General features: G+C 44.2%; 1 protein-coding gene across 2 annotated transcripts in view; it reads right to left on the reverse strand.

Annotated features, from left to right (window-relative positions):
• The window catches only part of POLR3A (RNA polymerase III subunit A), a 61598-nt gene that overhangs the window by 37173 nt on the left and 6355 nt on the right, over positions 1-18070 (reverse strand). For both annotated transcript variants that reach the window (XM_001929360.6, XM_013983365.2), the window contains exons 6-14: positions 11133-11372; positions 10851-11013; positions 10545-10681; positions 9134-9237; positions 7811-7952; positions 2874-3014; positions 1113-1182; positions 576-703; positions 264-402 (exon numbers count right to left, since the gene is read on the reverse strand). In XM_001929360.6, the coding sequence (XP_001929395.1) occupies positions 264-402; positions 576-703; positions 1113-1182; positions 2874-3014; positions 7811-7952; positions 9134-9237; positions 10545-10681; positions 10851-11013; positions 11133-11372 (1264 nt within the window). The remainder of the gene's footprint in view (positions 1-263; positions 403-575; positions 704-1112; positions 1183-2873; positions 3015-7810; positions 7953-9133; positions 9238-10544; positions 10682-10850; positions 11014-11132; positions 11373-18070) is intronic.

The raw sequence follows: 18070 nt of genomic DNA on the forward strand, positions 1-18070 counted from the left end.
AAAAGGTAGAATAAAAGAATTTGCATAGCAACAAGTCACTTAAGACAAAACACATTTGGAGACGAATGTTCTAATCACTGGGTTGAAAATATGTCTGCATGATCTCTACATTTTAGCGAAACACCAGCTGCATTTCCCTGAAGAACCTTCAGGGAAACTTTGGGCCTAAGGCCTTAGACATACGGGGTTTGCTGGCTAAGCGACGGCAATTATTGGCCATTTGCCTTCCTGACCCCAGGGCCCCACCCTGGTGCTTAACTCACAGGAATCGTTGACACAGAGATCCTCTCCTTTGCCACAGTACTGCTTGCCCTTGGTTCGGAGGTTGGCCCTCACTGGATTGTCATAGCTGGGTCTGAGGATGACGCTGAACACCTGCTTTCCTGTCCACAGGGTGACGGGCTGAAGGAGGAAAGGAAGTCAGAGCATCAGCTGGCTGAGCCTGGTCTCAAGACCAGATGGTACGGCAATCCCACGCCAACCCAGCACCAGTGTGTGTACGCGAAGGCCACCGGTACACCCACCCAGTTACACACACACATCCCTGTGTGCACACACACGGCTCCTGCACAAACCTTTAGTATTGTAGGTGGCGGCAGGCGAACTTTGATTTTCTCATCTTTGCCCACCAATATTGAAGCAATGATTTGACAAGCCTTGGCTCGGTCAAAGAAAGTGTCCTTAAGAGTGAGGAGGTAGGCACCTGAGGATGTTAAGTAACACAGAACAAAGAAAAGGGAAAAATTGTGAGAAAAATCACAAGTCTTTGACTTTAAAATAAACACGGACTATCACTAAAAGAGTGAGGTAAAACACAGTGGCTGTTGCTTGGCTCTCTCTTCCAACTAGAATCTCAGCTCCACAAGGAAAGGGACTCTGTTTTACTCACTGCCATGTCTCCAGCACTTAGAAAAATGTCTCAGCTATGGCAGGAGCTCACTAAACACTTGGTTCAATGGACAATCAACCAGTACAAAATATCTCATGTAGGTTCACAATCGCACTTAGTAAACAAACAGAATTAAATGGCTTTTGAAGTGGTTCCGTGAATCACTCTGAATGAGAATCCTCCTGTTCCACAGTCTTCTTTCAAGTAAATTCCACAAACCCACCTGTCAGAAAATCTTGAATAGCAGCAATTAGTGGTTCTCCATTCCTTGGAGTTACAAGATTTGCTTTAGTCTGAAGGAAAAAGAAACACAATACATTAGCCACCCTTAGCCACCCCTGGATGCATGACGCAGCCCCAAAGATCTGCACCACAGGACTGAATGGTTATGAATAAATGAAGAGGAGTTCCCATCATGGCTCAGTGGTTAACAAATCCGATTATGAATGATGAGGTTTTAGGGTTCAATCCTTGGCCTTGCTCAGTGGGTTAAGGATCCGGCATTGCCGTGAGCTATGGTGTAGGTTGCAGATGCGGCTCGGATCCCGTGTTGCTGTGGCTCTGCTGTAGGCTGGCGGCTACAGCTCTGATTCAACCCCCAGCCTGGGAACCTCCATATGCCGCGGGAGCGGCTCAAGAAATGGCAAAAAAAAAAAAAAAAAAAAAAAACACCAAAAAACCCAAAAATAAATAAATAAATGAAGAGCAGCAGGAAGATGAGACTGAGAACTAAGCTGGGGTCCTTAACTCCAGCTTTGTCACTAACTTCCAGTCTCTTCATCTGCCAGGGGATAGAAAAAACCAGCAAGATTGACCTCAGAGGTTCCTACCAACACTCAAATAATGAGTGAAGTTGTTTTGGGTTCTTACAATGGATGTAAGACATTACTGCTTTTTTTGTTGGGAGATTTTTATTTACTGATTCAACTTCAATAGTGACATCATTGTTATTAATAAGTGCTCTCCTCCAAAGAAAATTTACTTTTATGAATTATGAGTAGCACTGTGCTATCTCTGAGGTTAATCAATTCCACACTCCCCATGAGGATGGCAGATCTATCACGTTTCTCTCGGTTAAGATATTAAGTTCTGGAGTTCCTGTCATGGCTCAGTGGAAACGAATTCGACTAGTATCCATGAAGATGTGGATCTGATTTCTTGATCAGTGGGCCGGGGATCCATCATTGCCATGAGCTGTGGTGTGGGTCGTAGAGGTGGCTTGGATCCCGAGTTGCTGGCTGTTGCCGAGATGTAGGCTGGTAGCTATAGCTCTGATTTGACGCCTAGCCTGGGAACTTCCATATGCTGCACCTGCGGCCCTAAAAAGAAAAAAAGATATTAAGTCTAACAAGATTTAGTTAAAATGTAACAAGTGCCTATATTGGCAAAAATGGATGCTTACTTGTTTAGTGTATAATCAACCAATTTAAAGAAGTGTCTGTGCATCAAAGTGCATTTGCTCAAATCTCTCTCTTTTTTTGGATCTTTTTAGGGCCATACCCAAGGCATATGAAGTTGTCAGGCTAGGGGTCAAATTGGAGCTGTAGCTGCCAGCCTACACGATAGCCAAACAATGTGGGATCTGAGCTGTGTCTGTGACCTACACTACAGCTCATGGCAACACTGGATCCTTAACCCACTGAGCGGGGCCAGAGATCGAACCGGCATTCCCATGGCTACTAGTCAGTACTGGGCCACAAGAACTCCTCGAATCTTTTTTAAAACTTAGCTGTAAATGAGCATGATACCCAACAGTCAAGTTTCTGCTACACCCCTGTCTTACCTTTTCTTAACTGGTGCTCATGTGTATACTTTCTTCTGGGAACCTACAGTGCAGGTCAGGAGATACCCACTCCACTCAACTCCGCACCTATCGGAGAAACTAACTCCCTATATAACATGGTGTTTTCAAACAGGACACACTTTCCTCCCCTTCCTTTTAAGGAGGTTTTACTCAGAAGCTGGGCTGCACCACCCTACATACCCCCATCAGAACAAGGGCTTCTGCTTTAGCTTCTTCTGTTTGAGGAAGATGAAGGTTCATTTCATCACCATCAAAATCCGCATTGTATGGTGTACAGACACACTCATTAAATCTGAAGGTCCGGTGGGGCTTGACCCTGGCCTGTGGAATACAAAACCAAATGAAACAAGAGAAGGACTTAAGTCATTTGTCCAAAAGTTTCTTAGTTTCAACATAGAAAAAAATGGCTTTCTGGAGAAGTGGACACTTTAGATTAAAGGATTAAAATTCTAGTATGTTCCGGCAAGTAACATGTCACTTGTGGACTCACATAAGTAGCTTTATTAGATCAAAACAACCCAGTGAATTTACTTTATTATTTTTTTTCTTTCATTTTTTGAATTTACTTTAATACTATAAGACAAATAACCAACACAGAAGCCATAAGAAAGGGGTCCCACTGCCCAATGATGTCACAGTTTGCTATCAAAAGATTAATGGCAGAAGTTGATTAAAACACACTGACTTGGGCTTCCTGGTGGCTCAGTGGGTTAAGGATCTGGTGTTGTTGCTGCTATGGTACAGGTTCAATCCCTGGCCCCAAGAACTTCTGCATGTCATGGGTGTAGCCAATAGAAAAAAAGGATAGCAAAAAACCCAAAAAAAAACCCCAAACCAACCTAGTTGGATAAAACTGAGCACCAACTTTTTATTACCTAAATTGACAAAAAAGGAAAAGGTATTAGACATTTACGCTGCCTTTCCTAAATGCTATTTTGGGTAAGTAAATAGCCCTAATTAACAATGGAAAAATTCATTCATTATAAAAATGGAAGGTAATGGGAGTTCTCCTTTGGATTAGTAGGGTACGGATCTGACATTGTCACTGCTGTGGCTTGGGTTGCTGCTGTGGCTCGGGTTTGATCCCTGGCCTGGGAACTTCTACATGCCATGGGTGTGGCCAAAGACATAAAAAAAGAAAAAAAAAAAAGGCAGATGTTAAATGTGAAAGGAATGATAAATTAGAACATCATCACTTTGCAATTTCAATGAAATAATGCAGGTAATGATCATAAGTGGATGAGACTATTAGAGAAAAGGTTGATGAAGAACCCCTCAAGGAAAGCACCAGGCTTAAGCATCTGAATCCCTATCCTTCTCAGCATACCTAAGAGTGGGCCAGCCAGACCACGTGTGCTTCCTGAAATAAGGCAAGAGGAAGTGGTCAGCACCAGCTATGAGTTATTTTGGTCAAAAAGTTGAGCCTCAATCTAATCATGCTTTGAGAGCTAATTTCCAGTCTAAAGGAATAAAATGAAACTTGAAGGAACCTTTAAGGCCACACACAGGCAAACAGAATATGTGAAATTCTTTAGGACAAATGACCTGGACCTGTTTTTTTCAATAATGACATTGAAAATAAAGGGGGGGGGAGTTCCTGTTGTGGCTCAGCGATGACAAACCCGACTAGTATCCACGAGGATGCGGGTTCAACCCCTGGCCTCCCTCAGTGGGTTAAGGATCTGGCATTACTGTGAGCTGTGGGGTAGACCAGAGATGAGGCTTGGATTCCATATGCTGAGAATACAGCCCTAAAAAGCAAAAAAAAAGAAAAAAAAAGGAGGGGGAGACCATTCTATTCGATATCAATAGAGGCTTAAGACATGTATCAACTAAATGTAATGTACAGATTTTGCATCTCACTTTTTTTTCTTTTTAGGATCAAACCTACAGCATATGGAAGTCCCCATGCTAGAAGTTGAGTTGGAGCTGCAGCTGCCAGCCTACACCACAGCCCCAGCAACACCAGATCCAAGCTTCACCTGTGACCTACACTGCAGCTTGCAGCAACACGGATCCTGAACCCAGTGAGCGAGGCCAGGGATCAAACCTGCACCCTCATGTATACCAGTTGGGTTCTTAACCTGCTGAGCCACAATGGGAACTCCCTGCCTCTCACTCTGAACAAGCTAGTTGCAAAAAGATTTTGAGATGTTTGGGGGAAATCTGACTATGGACAGAGTACTAGACAATAACAAGGAATGACTTTATTTTGTAAGGCAAACCAATGGCACTGTAGTTATGGGTGTCTTGCATAAGCACCTGAATATACATGGAAAAAAAAATGTCATCTAGGTTCATCAAAGAAAAAAGTGGCAGAGAAAACAAGTGTGGCAACATCTTGAAAATCAATGAGTATAGAGGATGGGAATATGTGAATCCATCGTAGTCGTCTTTCTACTTTTGTATATATTTGAAAATTTTCAAACAAAAATATTTCCATGTTATAATGCCCCAAAGCCAAGCAAAAGTTTTCAGAAAGGGATAAGGCTTTTGTTTGCTTTCTAAATCGCCATAATCATCAACTGCTTCTTTGATATTTCCACCACTGAGCAGAGATTGATGTAATGTTTTCATAAACTACTGAAAAAAATGAATCTAGAAAATTCATGAATCCTTAGGAGTTCAAACACTGTTCAAACACTGCTTGCAAATGCTCATGGATTTTTTTTTTTTAATGTCCTTTTTATTTTTTTTTATGTTATTCTTTTCTTTTCTTTTTTTTTTTTTTTTTGCCTTTTAGGGCTGTACCCGTGGCATATGGAGGTTCCCAGGCTAGGAGTCAAATTGGAGCCACAGCCACAGCAACTCGGGACCTGAGCCACGTCTGTGACCTACACCACAGTTCATGGCAACGCTAGGTCCTTAACCCACTGAGCAAGGCCAGGGATCGAACCTGCAACCTCATGGTTCCTAGTCCGGATTCTTTAACCACTGTGCCACGACGGGAACTCCGGGATCTTATCCATTTTAAATGTAATCGTTTACATCCACAAAAACCAAACTCCCAGTCCATCCCATTCTCCACCTTTCCCCCACGTGGCAACCACAAGTTTGTTCTCTACATTTGTGAGTCTGTTTATGTTCTGTAGATAGGTTCATTTGTTCATATCTTAGATTCCACGCAGAAATGATATACAGTATTTGTCTTTGTCTTTCTGACTTACTTCACTTAGTATGACAATCTCTAGTTGCATCCTCGTAGCTGCAGATGGGATAATTTTGTTCTTTTTATGGCTATTTTTATGGTATTTGATTGTATGTATGTACCACATCTTCTTAGTCCATTCATTTGTTGATGAATGTTTAGGTTGTTTCCATGTCTTGGCTATTGTGAATAGTGCTACAACAAACATACAGGTACATGTATCTTTTTGAATGAAAGTTTTGTCCAAATATATGCCCAGGAGTGGGACTGCTGGATCAAGTGGTAGTCCTATATTTCGTTTTCTGAGGAACCTCCATACTGTTTTCCATAGTGGTTGTACCAATTTACATTCCCATCAATAGTGTAGGAGGGTTCAATTTTCTCCACACACCCTCTAGCATTTGTTATTTGTTGACTTGTTAATGACAGACATTCTGACTGATATGAGGTGGTATGTCACTGCAGATATGATTTGCATTTCTCTAATAAATGGTGATGTTGAGCATTTTTTTCACGTGCCTACTGGCCCATCCATATGTCTTTAGAGAAATGTCTACTTAGGTCTTCTGCCCATTTTTCGATTGGGTTGTTTCTATATTTCGGAGATTAAGCCCTTGTCAGTTGCATTGTTTGTAACTATTTTCTCCATTTTTTGGGGTCTTTTTGTCATTTTAGGGTTGCACTCTCGGCATATGGAGGTTCCCAGGCTAGGAGATCCAAACGGAGCTGTAGCCACTGGCCTACAACAGAGCTGCTCTGAGCCATGTCAGCAACCTACGCTGCAGCTTGCGGCAACTCTGGATCCTTAACCCACTGAGTGGGGCCAGGGATTGAACCCGCTTTCTCATGAATGCTAGTTGGGTTCGTTAACTGCTGAACCACAATGGGAACTCCCTATATTCTCCATTCTGAAGGTTGTCCTTTTTTTTTTTTTTTTAATGGTTTGGTTTACATTTTAAATCTCCAGAAAAGGGAACTGCTGCTGTTGCAAGAACTAAACCACTCAGAAAAATATATTAAACCATAGCCTTTTTTTTGTGCCCTTTTTTTTTCTTTTTTTTTTTTTTTTTTAGGGCCACACCCATGGCACATGGAGGTTCCCATGCTAGGGGTCTAACTGGAGCTATAGCTGCTGGCCTACACCACAGCCACAGCAACGTTGGATCCGAGCCACGTCTGCAAACTACACCACAGCTCACGGCAATGCCAGATCCTTAACCCACTAAGTGAGGCCAGGGATTGAACCTGCAACCTCATGGTTCCTAGTCGGATTGTTTCCGCTGCGCCACGACGGGAACTCCTAAACCATAACCTTAAATGGTCTTGGTTGGAGGACTACTGCAAAGAGAAATCCAGCAAGCATTTTAGTTACTTAGTTAATATGCTATTTATTTTATTTTTTGCTTTATACAGCTACGCCCCCGGCACACGGAGGTTCTCAGGCGAGGGGTCGAATCAGAGCTGCAGCTGCTGGCCACAGCGATGCAGGATCTGAGCCGTGACTGCTACCTACATCACAGCTCATGGCAATGCCAAATCCTTAACCCAGTGAGTGAGGCCAGGGGTCAAACCCACGTTCTCATGGAAACTAGTTGGGTTTGTTACTGCTGAGCTGCAACAGGAACTCTTGCTATGTTAAATCAAGCCAATTTTCTGCTGTATTTATTTGACATAAATCTGCGCACACAAAAATGTGTATATATATTGTCTGCAAGTGAAATCAGGGTGGTCACTTTCAAATTAATTTTCAATTAGTTTGTGTTTTACAGCTGTGTAAATGATATGTTATAAATACTAAAAATGTTGAAGGAAAATTTGAAATTTAGTAAGAGTTTCACTCATTAAAAATGAGAAAAGTTATGAAAGTCTGAGATTGCTAGCAATTTCAAACTTAGAAGTCCAGAATTTAGCATGGCACACAGAGATTTCCACTCAGCAGAAGTAAAATGAAATCCAATCTCATACTCACCAGATGTGCCATAATGCTCAATTTGTGCAGTGAGGGCTGTCGGTTGAACAAGACCACATCTCCATCTATAAGGTGTCTCTCCACGATATCCCCGAATTTGAGCTCCTGAGCCATCTTTTCTCTATTTCCATATTTCAAAAACCTTAACAAACAATAACGGACACATCTGTGACAACAAAGTTTCTTTGGCAAGTTTCTTCCTCTTATCAGGATTCAGTCTCTACAATGATCACATTTCACTGAATTTGAGGTGCCTCCACATACCACTGATTAAACTACAACAAAATGATTATAAGATATATCTTACATCTTAATTTTATTTTTGCTTTTTAGGGCCATACCTGCAGCATATGGAAGTTCCCGGGCTAGAGGTCGAATTGGAGCTACAGCTGCCAGCCACAGCCACACTAGATCCAAGCCACATCTGTGACTTATATCACAGCTCATGGCAACACCAGATCCTTAACTCACTGGGCAAGGCCAGGGATCGAACCTGCATTCTCATGGATACTAGTTGGATTCGTTTCCACTGTGCCACAGTGGGAACTCCTACATCTTAATTTTATTTTATTATTATTTTTTTTTTGCTATTTCTTGGGCCGCTCCCATGGCATATGGAGGTTCCCAGGCTAGGGGTCAAATCGGAGCTGTAGTCTCCGGCCTACGCCAGAGCCACAGCGACGCGGGATCCGAGCCGTGTCTGCAACCTACACCACAGCTCACGGCAACGCCGGATCGTTAACCCACTGAGCAAGGGCAGGGACCGAACCCGCAACCTCATGGTTCCTAGTTGGATTCGTTAACCACTGCGCCACGGCGGGAACTCCCCACATCTTAATTTTAGAAATGTCAAAATATGATAAAAGCATGTCTTGGAATTATAGAAATAGAGTAATAAACCAGCTTCTCCTACTATAGTGCCCTGTTGCCATATTTTAATCTCATGAGATAAAAAGGCACTGGTGATCAGCTCATCTTGCTTTGAAAAGCCAGAACTGACAAAATGAGTGCCTCCTGGGTTATGAGTGTACTGAGGTAGCCCATGAGTGCTCAGGTGACACAGAAAATGATCTGCTTTCATATCCCAATGCATTTTGTCTACCTAGGTCCAATAACTTTAAACACTACGGGATAAATGAACATTGTGCCTACATTCAGTGAGCCAGCACAGCAATGTACCTAGGCTCATTGCAATTTTAATGATATTTTCCACATGCCAAAATATCACAACAGTTGTTCTGGATACACTCTATGGCTGAGTATGGCCACAGTGAACTTGGTCACAAGAAGGTAGTTACATTTGACCACGTCGGAAAGCATTACCTTTTCATCTGTGTGTGTCTCTGCTGAATGAAATTGGCTCCTGGGTGAACTTCAGGGCCATTCCGAACCAGTTTCCTCAAAAAGGTGATGTTTGCTTTGTTCACCTGCAGGACCACAATACAAAACACAGTGAGATACTATGAGGTTTCTATTAGCTGGCACACTATACTGAACTGGGTCTCGCTTTCTGCTTTCCTGTGTGATTCTAGGAGAAAGGGAGACCCCACAGGCACCCTGCTGCCAGGGTCTTGATTGTAAGGTCAACAACACAGTGGCATCAGGTTCAAGTCTGAACTAGGCCACTCACTCACTTGCTGGTGATGGGGCCAAGTCTTTACTGGCCTTTGGTTTCCCCAGTGGTAAAATGAGTGGGTTGGACTGATCTGTAGGGACCTTGCAGCACATTCTGTGATCCTAAAAACAGTGGCAGTTCCATCTGCAAAGATTTCCATGGGCTCCTAAGGTTTAAAAGCTGTGACACCAGCACCATAGGCTATGGTCTGCACTGCCATGTCGTGTGGCCTCTTGGGCAGCAGTCTTGTGGGACATCATCTCAGAGAGGGAAACTCTGGATCATCAGTAACTCAACCAAGGACACTTTACACAAGCTTTATCAGAAGCATCTGTGGTCTGGGCTAATTACAAATCTCTAGGGCAAAGCCAAAGCCAATCAATATCCTCCTATTATCAGGCCTTTCAATTATCTACACCTCAGTTTAAAAAAAAAAAAAATGCGGTAAATCGCATTTTACACCCATGATGAGTATGAATTCAATGTAAAGTGGTACGGCGTTTCGGGCATGCATCTATAGCCTTAAAACATTCAAAGTCTGACACAGTGATTCTAACGTTTTAAAAATACTTCGATCTGAGAAAACTAAGTGGTTGTGTTTTTTTATCGTTTAGTTACTTTAACACGTGACGCAAGAACACAGAAAGATGTCCAAGATGACATTATTTGGAAACAAAAATTTTCAGACTTGTAAGTTTAATGCAGATCTGAGTATACACACATAAAAGGTGAAGAGTGGCTGTATATGCTGCAGATATTATACATGATGATGTCTGTATGAAACAAATTGGAAAGATAAACATACACACACACACCCAACTGTGGGTTGGGTGGGTTATTGGGGATTTTCCACTGCCTGATGTTTGGAATCTCAAAATTTTTTTTTTTTTTTCTTTTTAGGGCCCCATCTACGGCATATGGAAGTTCCCAGACTAGGGGTTAAATTAGATCCACAGCTGCCTTAACCAACTGAGTGAGGCCAGGGATCAAACCCACAACCTCATAGACACTATGTCGGGTTCTTAACCTGCTAAGCTACAATGGGAATTCCCAGCAATTTCAGAATGTAACATCAAAGACTGAATTCAAACAAAATATTGAGTAGCTCATTGCACTTACCTTCTCAGGAAAAGTTAGGATCTTGGCCACGTGGACTGGAACAGCTACTTCATCAATTCGGAGGTTGGGGTCAGGTGAGATGACTGTTCTGCCAGAAAAATCCACTCTCTTTCCTGAGAGATTGCCTCTAAATCGACCTAAATAAGGAAAAATACATCATAGGCCTCCAAGGCACTAGCTAGAGGCAACATGACCAGGAAGACCAAGGAATGCCTGTGACCTCCAAGTAGGTAAGCGGACAGACATTCCCCCCAAGACAAAACAAAGGCCAGGGACTGTCTCCTGCACACCTGGTTGGGAACATACCCTGTTTTCCCTTCAGGCGCTGGACGAACCCTCTGGTCCATTTCTTGGGCGCCATGTTGAGGGGAATGCCTGAGAGCTCGCTGTTAATGTAGAGGGCACACTGCAGCTGCAGGAAATCCCAGTCTTCCATGATCATCTGGGTCTTAGCTCCTGATATCCGATGCTAGAATGGGCAGGGGATAAACAGAAACAAGCCTGGTCAGTCTGACTTGCTCCCTCAGAGGGATCTGCGTGGACAGACTCCCAAACTTGGGCTTGGAAATGCTAACGGGAAGCACTGACCTTTTTGATGACATCGTTTAGAAAAATGATTTCGGTCAATTTCATCGTCAGATCATCCTCATTGGTGCCAGACTTCAAATCACTCACGACAGAGGGTCTGATACACAAAGGGGGCACTAAAAGTCGCGTGAGAATCAAATCAGAGGGCTTTCCAGCTTCTGGATTCATCAGGAGTAGAGGGATATCTTCAGCTGGGATTCTTTTAAATAAATTCAGAACTACTAAGGGATTCAAGTTTTCCTATGCAAAGGAAGAAGGGAAGGAATGGAGATATGTTAGTTTTCCATGGCTTAGGCAAGGGTTTACGATTCCATGCCCTCCAACCTATCTCCTACTTAACTGAAAACAAGTTTAACTGATGACAGGGACTTTTGAAATCATGCTATGCTGCAAAAGCCCTAAAAGTGTGCATGCCTTTTATTCCAATAATTTACACTGATAATTCCACTTCTCACAAGTACTCCAAAGGTATGATTTTAGAAATTAACACAAAGATTCAGCTACAAGGGTGTTCACTAAAGTTGTCCTTTTTTTGGGCTGTACCCTCAGCATATGGAAGTTTGCTGGCCAGGGACTGACCGGAGATACTGCAATGACAACACTGGATCCTTAACTTGTGGCACAAGGAAACTCTGCTAAAGCTCTTCTTCCCTTTTTTTTTCTTTTTCTTTACTGGCCACCCAGCAGCATATGGGGTTTTCTGGCCCAGGATTAGATCCCAGCTACAGTTGTGACCTAAGCCACACCTGCAGCAACACCAGGTCCTTAACCCACTGTGCCAGGTAGGGAATTGAACCTGCATCCCAGCACTCCAGAGACGCTGCTGATTCTGCTGTGCCACAGTGGGGAACTCCTAAAGCTCTTCTTAATGATGAAAAGCTGGAAACAGCTTGATTAGAAAAATTTATGATATATCTGTACATGGAAAACTTTGAAGCTATTAAAAAATGAGGCTATAGAAATGTGGCTACAGTGATGAAAGGTATTCACAAAATGTTAGTAAATGAGATAAGCATATTTACAACAGGATCTAATTTGGAGAAAATGTACATCTATACAGAAAAGAAAAAATGGAAGAGTTTACCAAGGTGTTAACGGGCTATCCTTACCAAAGTGGAATTATAATCTTTTAGATTCCCTTTTTTTTTTTTAAAGCTGCACCTGCAGCATATGGAAGTTCCCAGGATAGGGGCTGAATTGGAGCTATAGTTGCCGGCCTACGCATAGCCACAGCAACCTGGGATCTGAGTCACATCTGCGACCTACTCTGCAGCTCACAGCAATGCTGGATCCACAACCCACTGAGCGAGGCCAGGGATTGAATCCACATCCTCATGGACACTACGCTGGGTTCTTTTTTTTTTTTTTTTGCCTTTATTTTTTTTAGGGCCGCACCTGTGGCAAATGGAGGTTCCCAGACTAGGGGTCGAATTGGAGCTGCAGCTGCTGGCCTATGCTATAGCTACAGCAATGCAGGGTCCGAGCCTTGTCTGCAACCTGCACCATAGCTCACAGCAATGCCGGATACTTAACCCACTGAGTGAGGCGGGAATTGAACCCACATCCTCATGGATACTAGTCGAGTTCATGGATACCCTAACCCTAACCTGAGCCACAACAGGAACTCCTATGTTGGGTTCTTAATCTGCTGAGCCACAATGGGAACTCCACTTCTTTGTTCACATTTAAATTTTCTGTAGTGAACTTATATTGTCTTTGTAAAAACTTCACTTAACAGAAGTGCCAGGCTGTAGAAGTTTACTCTTAGGAACTATGCAAATTATCAGAGATATTCAAAGATCACACATAAGAATGGTCAGCTTGTGTCTTATCACTGGCTGTTAAATTTTCTTAGGATCAAAGATTGTGTGACCAATTGAGTCCCTGGTGTGGCTCAGGTTGCTGCTGAGGTGTGGGTTTGATCCCTGGCCCAGCGCAGTAAGTTAAGGATCCAGTGTTACTACAGCTGTGGCAAAGGTTGCAGTTGCAGCTCAGATTTGATCCCTGGCACTTAAGGAAGAGATATTTGAACAGCTAGCTACTGCATGGCCCTTAGAACACTGCTGACATAAGTTTCTGTGGTCCTGCCCTGGAGGAGATGGCAGTGTAGCTGTGGAAAAAGGAATCCCACCAGAGGTTGTCTGGTCTGGTCCAGTACAGGTCCCTTCCCAGAGAGTAACTCCCTTTCTCAGCTCCATCTCCCAGCCACGGGCACCTTACTGCCACCAGAAATGGTCAGGGAGGAAGTATAAAGCAGCTACAATGGAATGAAGGCCAGACGTCATCTGTGGTACCAGTCAGTCCTACAGGAGACATCCTGGAGCTGAAGGCTGCCCAAGAGGGCAGGAGGACAAGCAAGATCTGGAAACCAGTTCTCAGCAAGGGCAGTTGCTCAAGAGCGATAGGACAACTGTATCCTGAGAGTGGAAGAGGCCTTTGACTTACTGTCATGTACCAGCTGCAGAAGTCCAGGGACTGAGGAAATGGCAGAGTAAGGCTCAGTTTTGTACTAGGCGGATACCCTAATGGCATACGATCCCTAGTGACGGAGCATGGCTGCCTCGGGTGGAGGTGAGATGGCGGCACAGCTGGAGGGGAGTCAGCCAGGGCAGGCTGGCACTCAGCCTGCAGGTCCACCAACCCCTAGCTGTATTAAAACTGGGAATGGATACACTCCAGTTTTCTAGGGACAGAGTCCAGACTTTCTGTCCAATTCCTAAAAGGGTCTGGGACCAAGAAGAGGTCAAGAACCACTCTCTAAGGTCTCTTTCAACTCAATCATGTCCCACTGCCTGTAAAAGCATGAGCTTCCACATTCCTGGAAATTAAATGAGCAGGTAAACAAGTCAGGATGTGGGCCATCCTGACAATTATGAGGTGCCAACTTGCTGCCCTGTCCATAAAAGGTAAACATAACTTAGTGATGCTCTTTGTTCACTTGGGTAGCTAGGCAGCCCTCTCTAAGGAGGGGCTGCTCAGAATCAGGCAAATGGTAAATTCACCCCCCCCCCCACCCCCCGCCCCGGTCAACACACACACAGTGTATGAGAACCAGGAGGAACTGGTAATCTCGGAGGATCTGCTACTCCTCAAGCGCTGTGACCGGCGTCAAGCAGGATCTCAGAAAAATGCATCTTGTCCCAGTCCAAGCTTAAGCAGAAGAAACCAGCATAAGATAGAACATGGATGTGCTGTATGAGGCATGGAAAACGTATGTGTGGTAAGGGAAAGATCAAGGGGGAGTGAGCCCAGAGAGCAGAGGAGGCTGCCTGGAAGCTCAGGGATGGGGGTTCTGGTGAGGGGGAGGGGGAGCAGAAGCTTCATTAAGCTGAAGGGACACTGAGTCTGAGCCACAAGCAGAGGTGGGAGGAGACCTCATCTGTCTCTATCATGATTACTGTAAATACAGGAGCATCAGCAGCGTGATCACTCCCATTGCAACAGGTCACTTGCTCCAAACATCTGCTACACACTAGGCATCATGCTAATAGGTGCTTGATCTGCAGTTCATCTCTTAATCCTCAAAACAGCCCTAAAGCATACACTCTGTTTTACAGCTGAGGAAACTCAAGTCCAGGCTGGGTCACGTGTCCAAGGTCATAGACTAGGTAAGCGGCAGAGCTGGGCTATAATCTCAGGTCTGACCCCAAAGTCAAAGCTCTTAACCAAAAAATAAATAAATAAAAATAAAAATAAAAAAAAGGAGTTCTTGTCGTGGCTCAGTGGTTGTTAATGAATCCGACTAGGAACCATGAGGTTGTGATCCCTGGCCTCTCTCAGTGGGTTAAGAATCTGGCCTTGCTGTGAGCTGTGGTGTAGGTCACAGATGCAGCTTGGATCTGGTGTTGCTGTGGCTCTGGTGTAGGCCGGAGGGTACAGCTCTAATTAGACCCCTAGCCTGGGAACCTCCATATGCTGCGGGAGCGGCCCTAAAAGACAAAAAGACACACACACAAAAAGCTCTTAGCTATCACCCTAAACCATGTCTAGGGTATTGCCTGGGTCAAGTAGGCTGGGGTGGACAGGGAGGTGGTGGCGGTGGGGGAGAGGCAGGCTAGATGTGCTAGACAAATGAATCCTAATGGGGGGGCAGCGTTTTTCACCTCCTGGGCCCAGTCATTTAGGAGAGTTTTCCAAACCAGATGGCCCCTAGGCCGTAGAGAGGAATTCTACTGTGGAGAGTGAGAGGAGCAGAGAAGCGATCCTTAGCATATAAGGACAGGGGCAGCAGGGGCCCAGGCAGAGAGCTGTCTGGGGAAAGTGGTGGTAGGATGTCAGGGAGGCTGCTCTAGGAGCAGCTGAGTGCATATGGGAAGACCGCAAGCAAGGCCGCACCCTAGAAAGGCTGGGCACCCCCTCAGGCTCACTGCCCGAGGCTGCTGGCCAGGCTTCTGACTGCTTTCAACTCAGCCATCAGCCTGGAGGGTAGAATGCTACTCTCATGTGGTAAAAAGACAGATCAACTTCTTAGCCAGCACCTTAGCTTCCTCTGCAGTAGCTTAATTCTAACTGCCCTGAAGACACCTTCACTGGAGCACACTGCTGGTGCCCTGCCTCCTTCAGAGAGAACCATACATGGGCACTCACAGGCCTCTGACCACTCCCGCCTAACCCATCTCCACCGGAGCTGGTCGTCAATTCCTGCCCATTCTTACTGCACATAATGATTCTGGCCTCTGGCTCCATGGATACTCCCCAGGCTCAGGATCTGTTTCCTTTTTGCACCCCAGCCCCCAAATCAAGGTGTAATTTACATAAATTGCAAAGAATCTTAAAGAGATTGATACATTTTTACATGAACACACTTGTACATATAATCGTCATTCAGATCAAGATAGAGAATACGCCTGCCTCTACAGAAAACACCCTGATACTCCTTTCCCAGTCAGTACTAAGCTTTCACCCTAGATCAGGCTGGCCTGTTCTTGGACTTGATTAAATGGAATCACACGCTTTGTACTCTCCTGTATAAAGCTTCCTCCTCTCAGCAGGATTCTGAGATGCAGCCAGGTTGTGTGTGGCAGCTCATGTCTTTCAGCTCAGGGTAGTATTCTACTGTGTGGATCTATGACAATTCGTACATCCTCCTGATGACCAGCATCTGGGCTGTTTCCAGTTCTGGCTTTTATTAATAAAGCTGCAATGAACATACTTGTACAAATATTTTTGCGGACATACGCACTTGGTTTTCAGTTGTTTCATAGTTTTTTTTTTTTTTTTTTGTAGGGCTGCACCCACAGCATATGGAGATTTCCCAGGCTAGGGGTCCAATCGAAGCTATAGCTGCTGGCCTACGCCACAGCCACAGCCACAGCCACAGCCACATGGGATCTGAGCAGCATCTGAGACCTACACTATAGCTCACGGCAACGCCGGATCCTTAACCCACTGAGTGAGGCCAGGGATCCTACCCACAACCTCATGGTTAGTAGTTGGGTTCGTTAACCACTGAGCCACTACGGGAACTCCCAGGTTAGTTTTTCTGAAACGGTATGTGTGTGAAGTTTTCATTAGTATGTCCCTGATGACATAACATGGAGCAACTTTTCATTTATAGATTGGCCATTTGAATACATCCTTTTGTAAAGTGCAAATTCAAGTCATACTTCTGCCTTTAAAAATCGGGTTTCTCCGACTGATTTGCAGAAACTGTGTCCTACAGTCTAGACACCAGATACACGAAGTGTGATGGTGTGCTTCCAGCCTTTGACCTGTCTCTTCATTTTTCAAATCTTTTTCTTTTTTTGTCTTTTTAAGGCCACACCTGCAGCATATGGAGGTTCCCAGGCTAGGGGTCTAATTGGAGCTGTAGCTGCTAGCCTATGCCAGAGCCACAGCAACGGGGGATCTGAGCTGCGTCTGTGACCTACACCACAGCTCATGGCAACACCGGATCCTTAACCCACTGAGCAAGGCCAGGGATGAAGCTGCAACCTCATGGTTCCTAGTCGGATTCGTTAACTACTGTGCCATGACAGGAACTCCTAATGGTGCTTTTGATGAGCAGTCAGGTTCCTCTAAAATTCTGTCCTTCAAAACTTTCCTTGAAAAAGACACATGCACCTGTATGTTCATTGCAACCCTATTCACAATAGCCAAGACATGGAAACAACCTAAATGTCCACTGACAGAAGAACAGATTAAGAAGATGTGGTATATAAATGTAATGGAATACCACTCAGCCATAAAAAAGAACAAAATAATGCCATATGCAGCAACATGGATGGAACTAGAGACTCTCACACTAAGTGAAGTAAGTCAGAAAGAGAAATACAAATACCATATGATATCACTTATCTGTAATCTAATATACAGCACAAATGAACCTTTCCACAGAAAAGAAACTCATGGACTTGGAGAACAGACTGTGGTTGCCAATGTGGGGGGGAGGGAGTGGGATGGACTGGGAGTCTGGGGTTAATAGACGAAAACTATTGCCTGTGGAATGGATAAGCAATGAGATCCTGCTGTATAGCACTGGGAACTATGTCTAGCTACTTACGACAGAGCATGATAAAAAGAACGTATATGTATATGTGTAACTAGGTCACCCTGCTGTACAGTAGAAAACTGACAGAACACTATAAATAGCTATGATGGAAAAAATAAAAATCATTTAAAAAAATAAATGAAGAAAAAAAATTCTGTCCTTTATTCATGTTCCTCCTCTGCTTAAAACCTGCAATGGCTCCACACTCCCCAGAGCAGGGGAGACTCAGCATTGTCTTTTCTACAGCACAGCCTGCGTGTTATTGGCTAGGATTCTCACTCTACCTCTCACTGTTAATCTTGGGCGATACTATCCCACAGGGTGGCTATGAGGATTAAATATGAGGCCATCTACGCGAAACTTGGAACAGCATCGGAAGGTAACAACAGTCACTAAATGTAAGGTGCTCTTATTAGCACTGTTGGGACTTTTAAACAGAACCTCAGCT

This window comes from Sus scrofa, chromosome 14, assembly GCF_000003025.6.
Source record: "Sus scrofa isolate TJ Tabasco breed Duroc chromosome 14, Sscrofa11.1, whole genome shotgun sequence".
In the NCBI taxonomy this organism is placed as follows: domain Eukaryota; kingdom Metazoa; phylum Chordata; class Mammalia; order Artiodactyla; family Suidae; genus Sus; species Sus scrofa.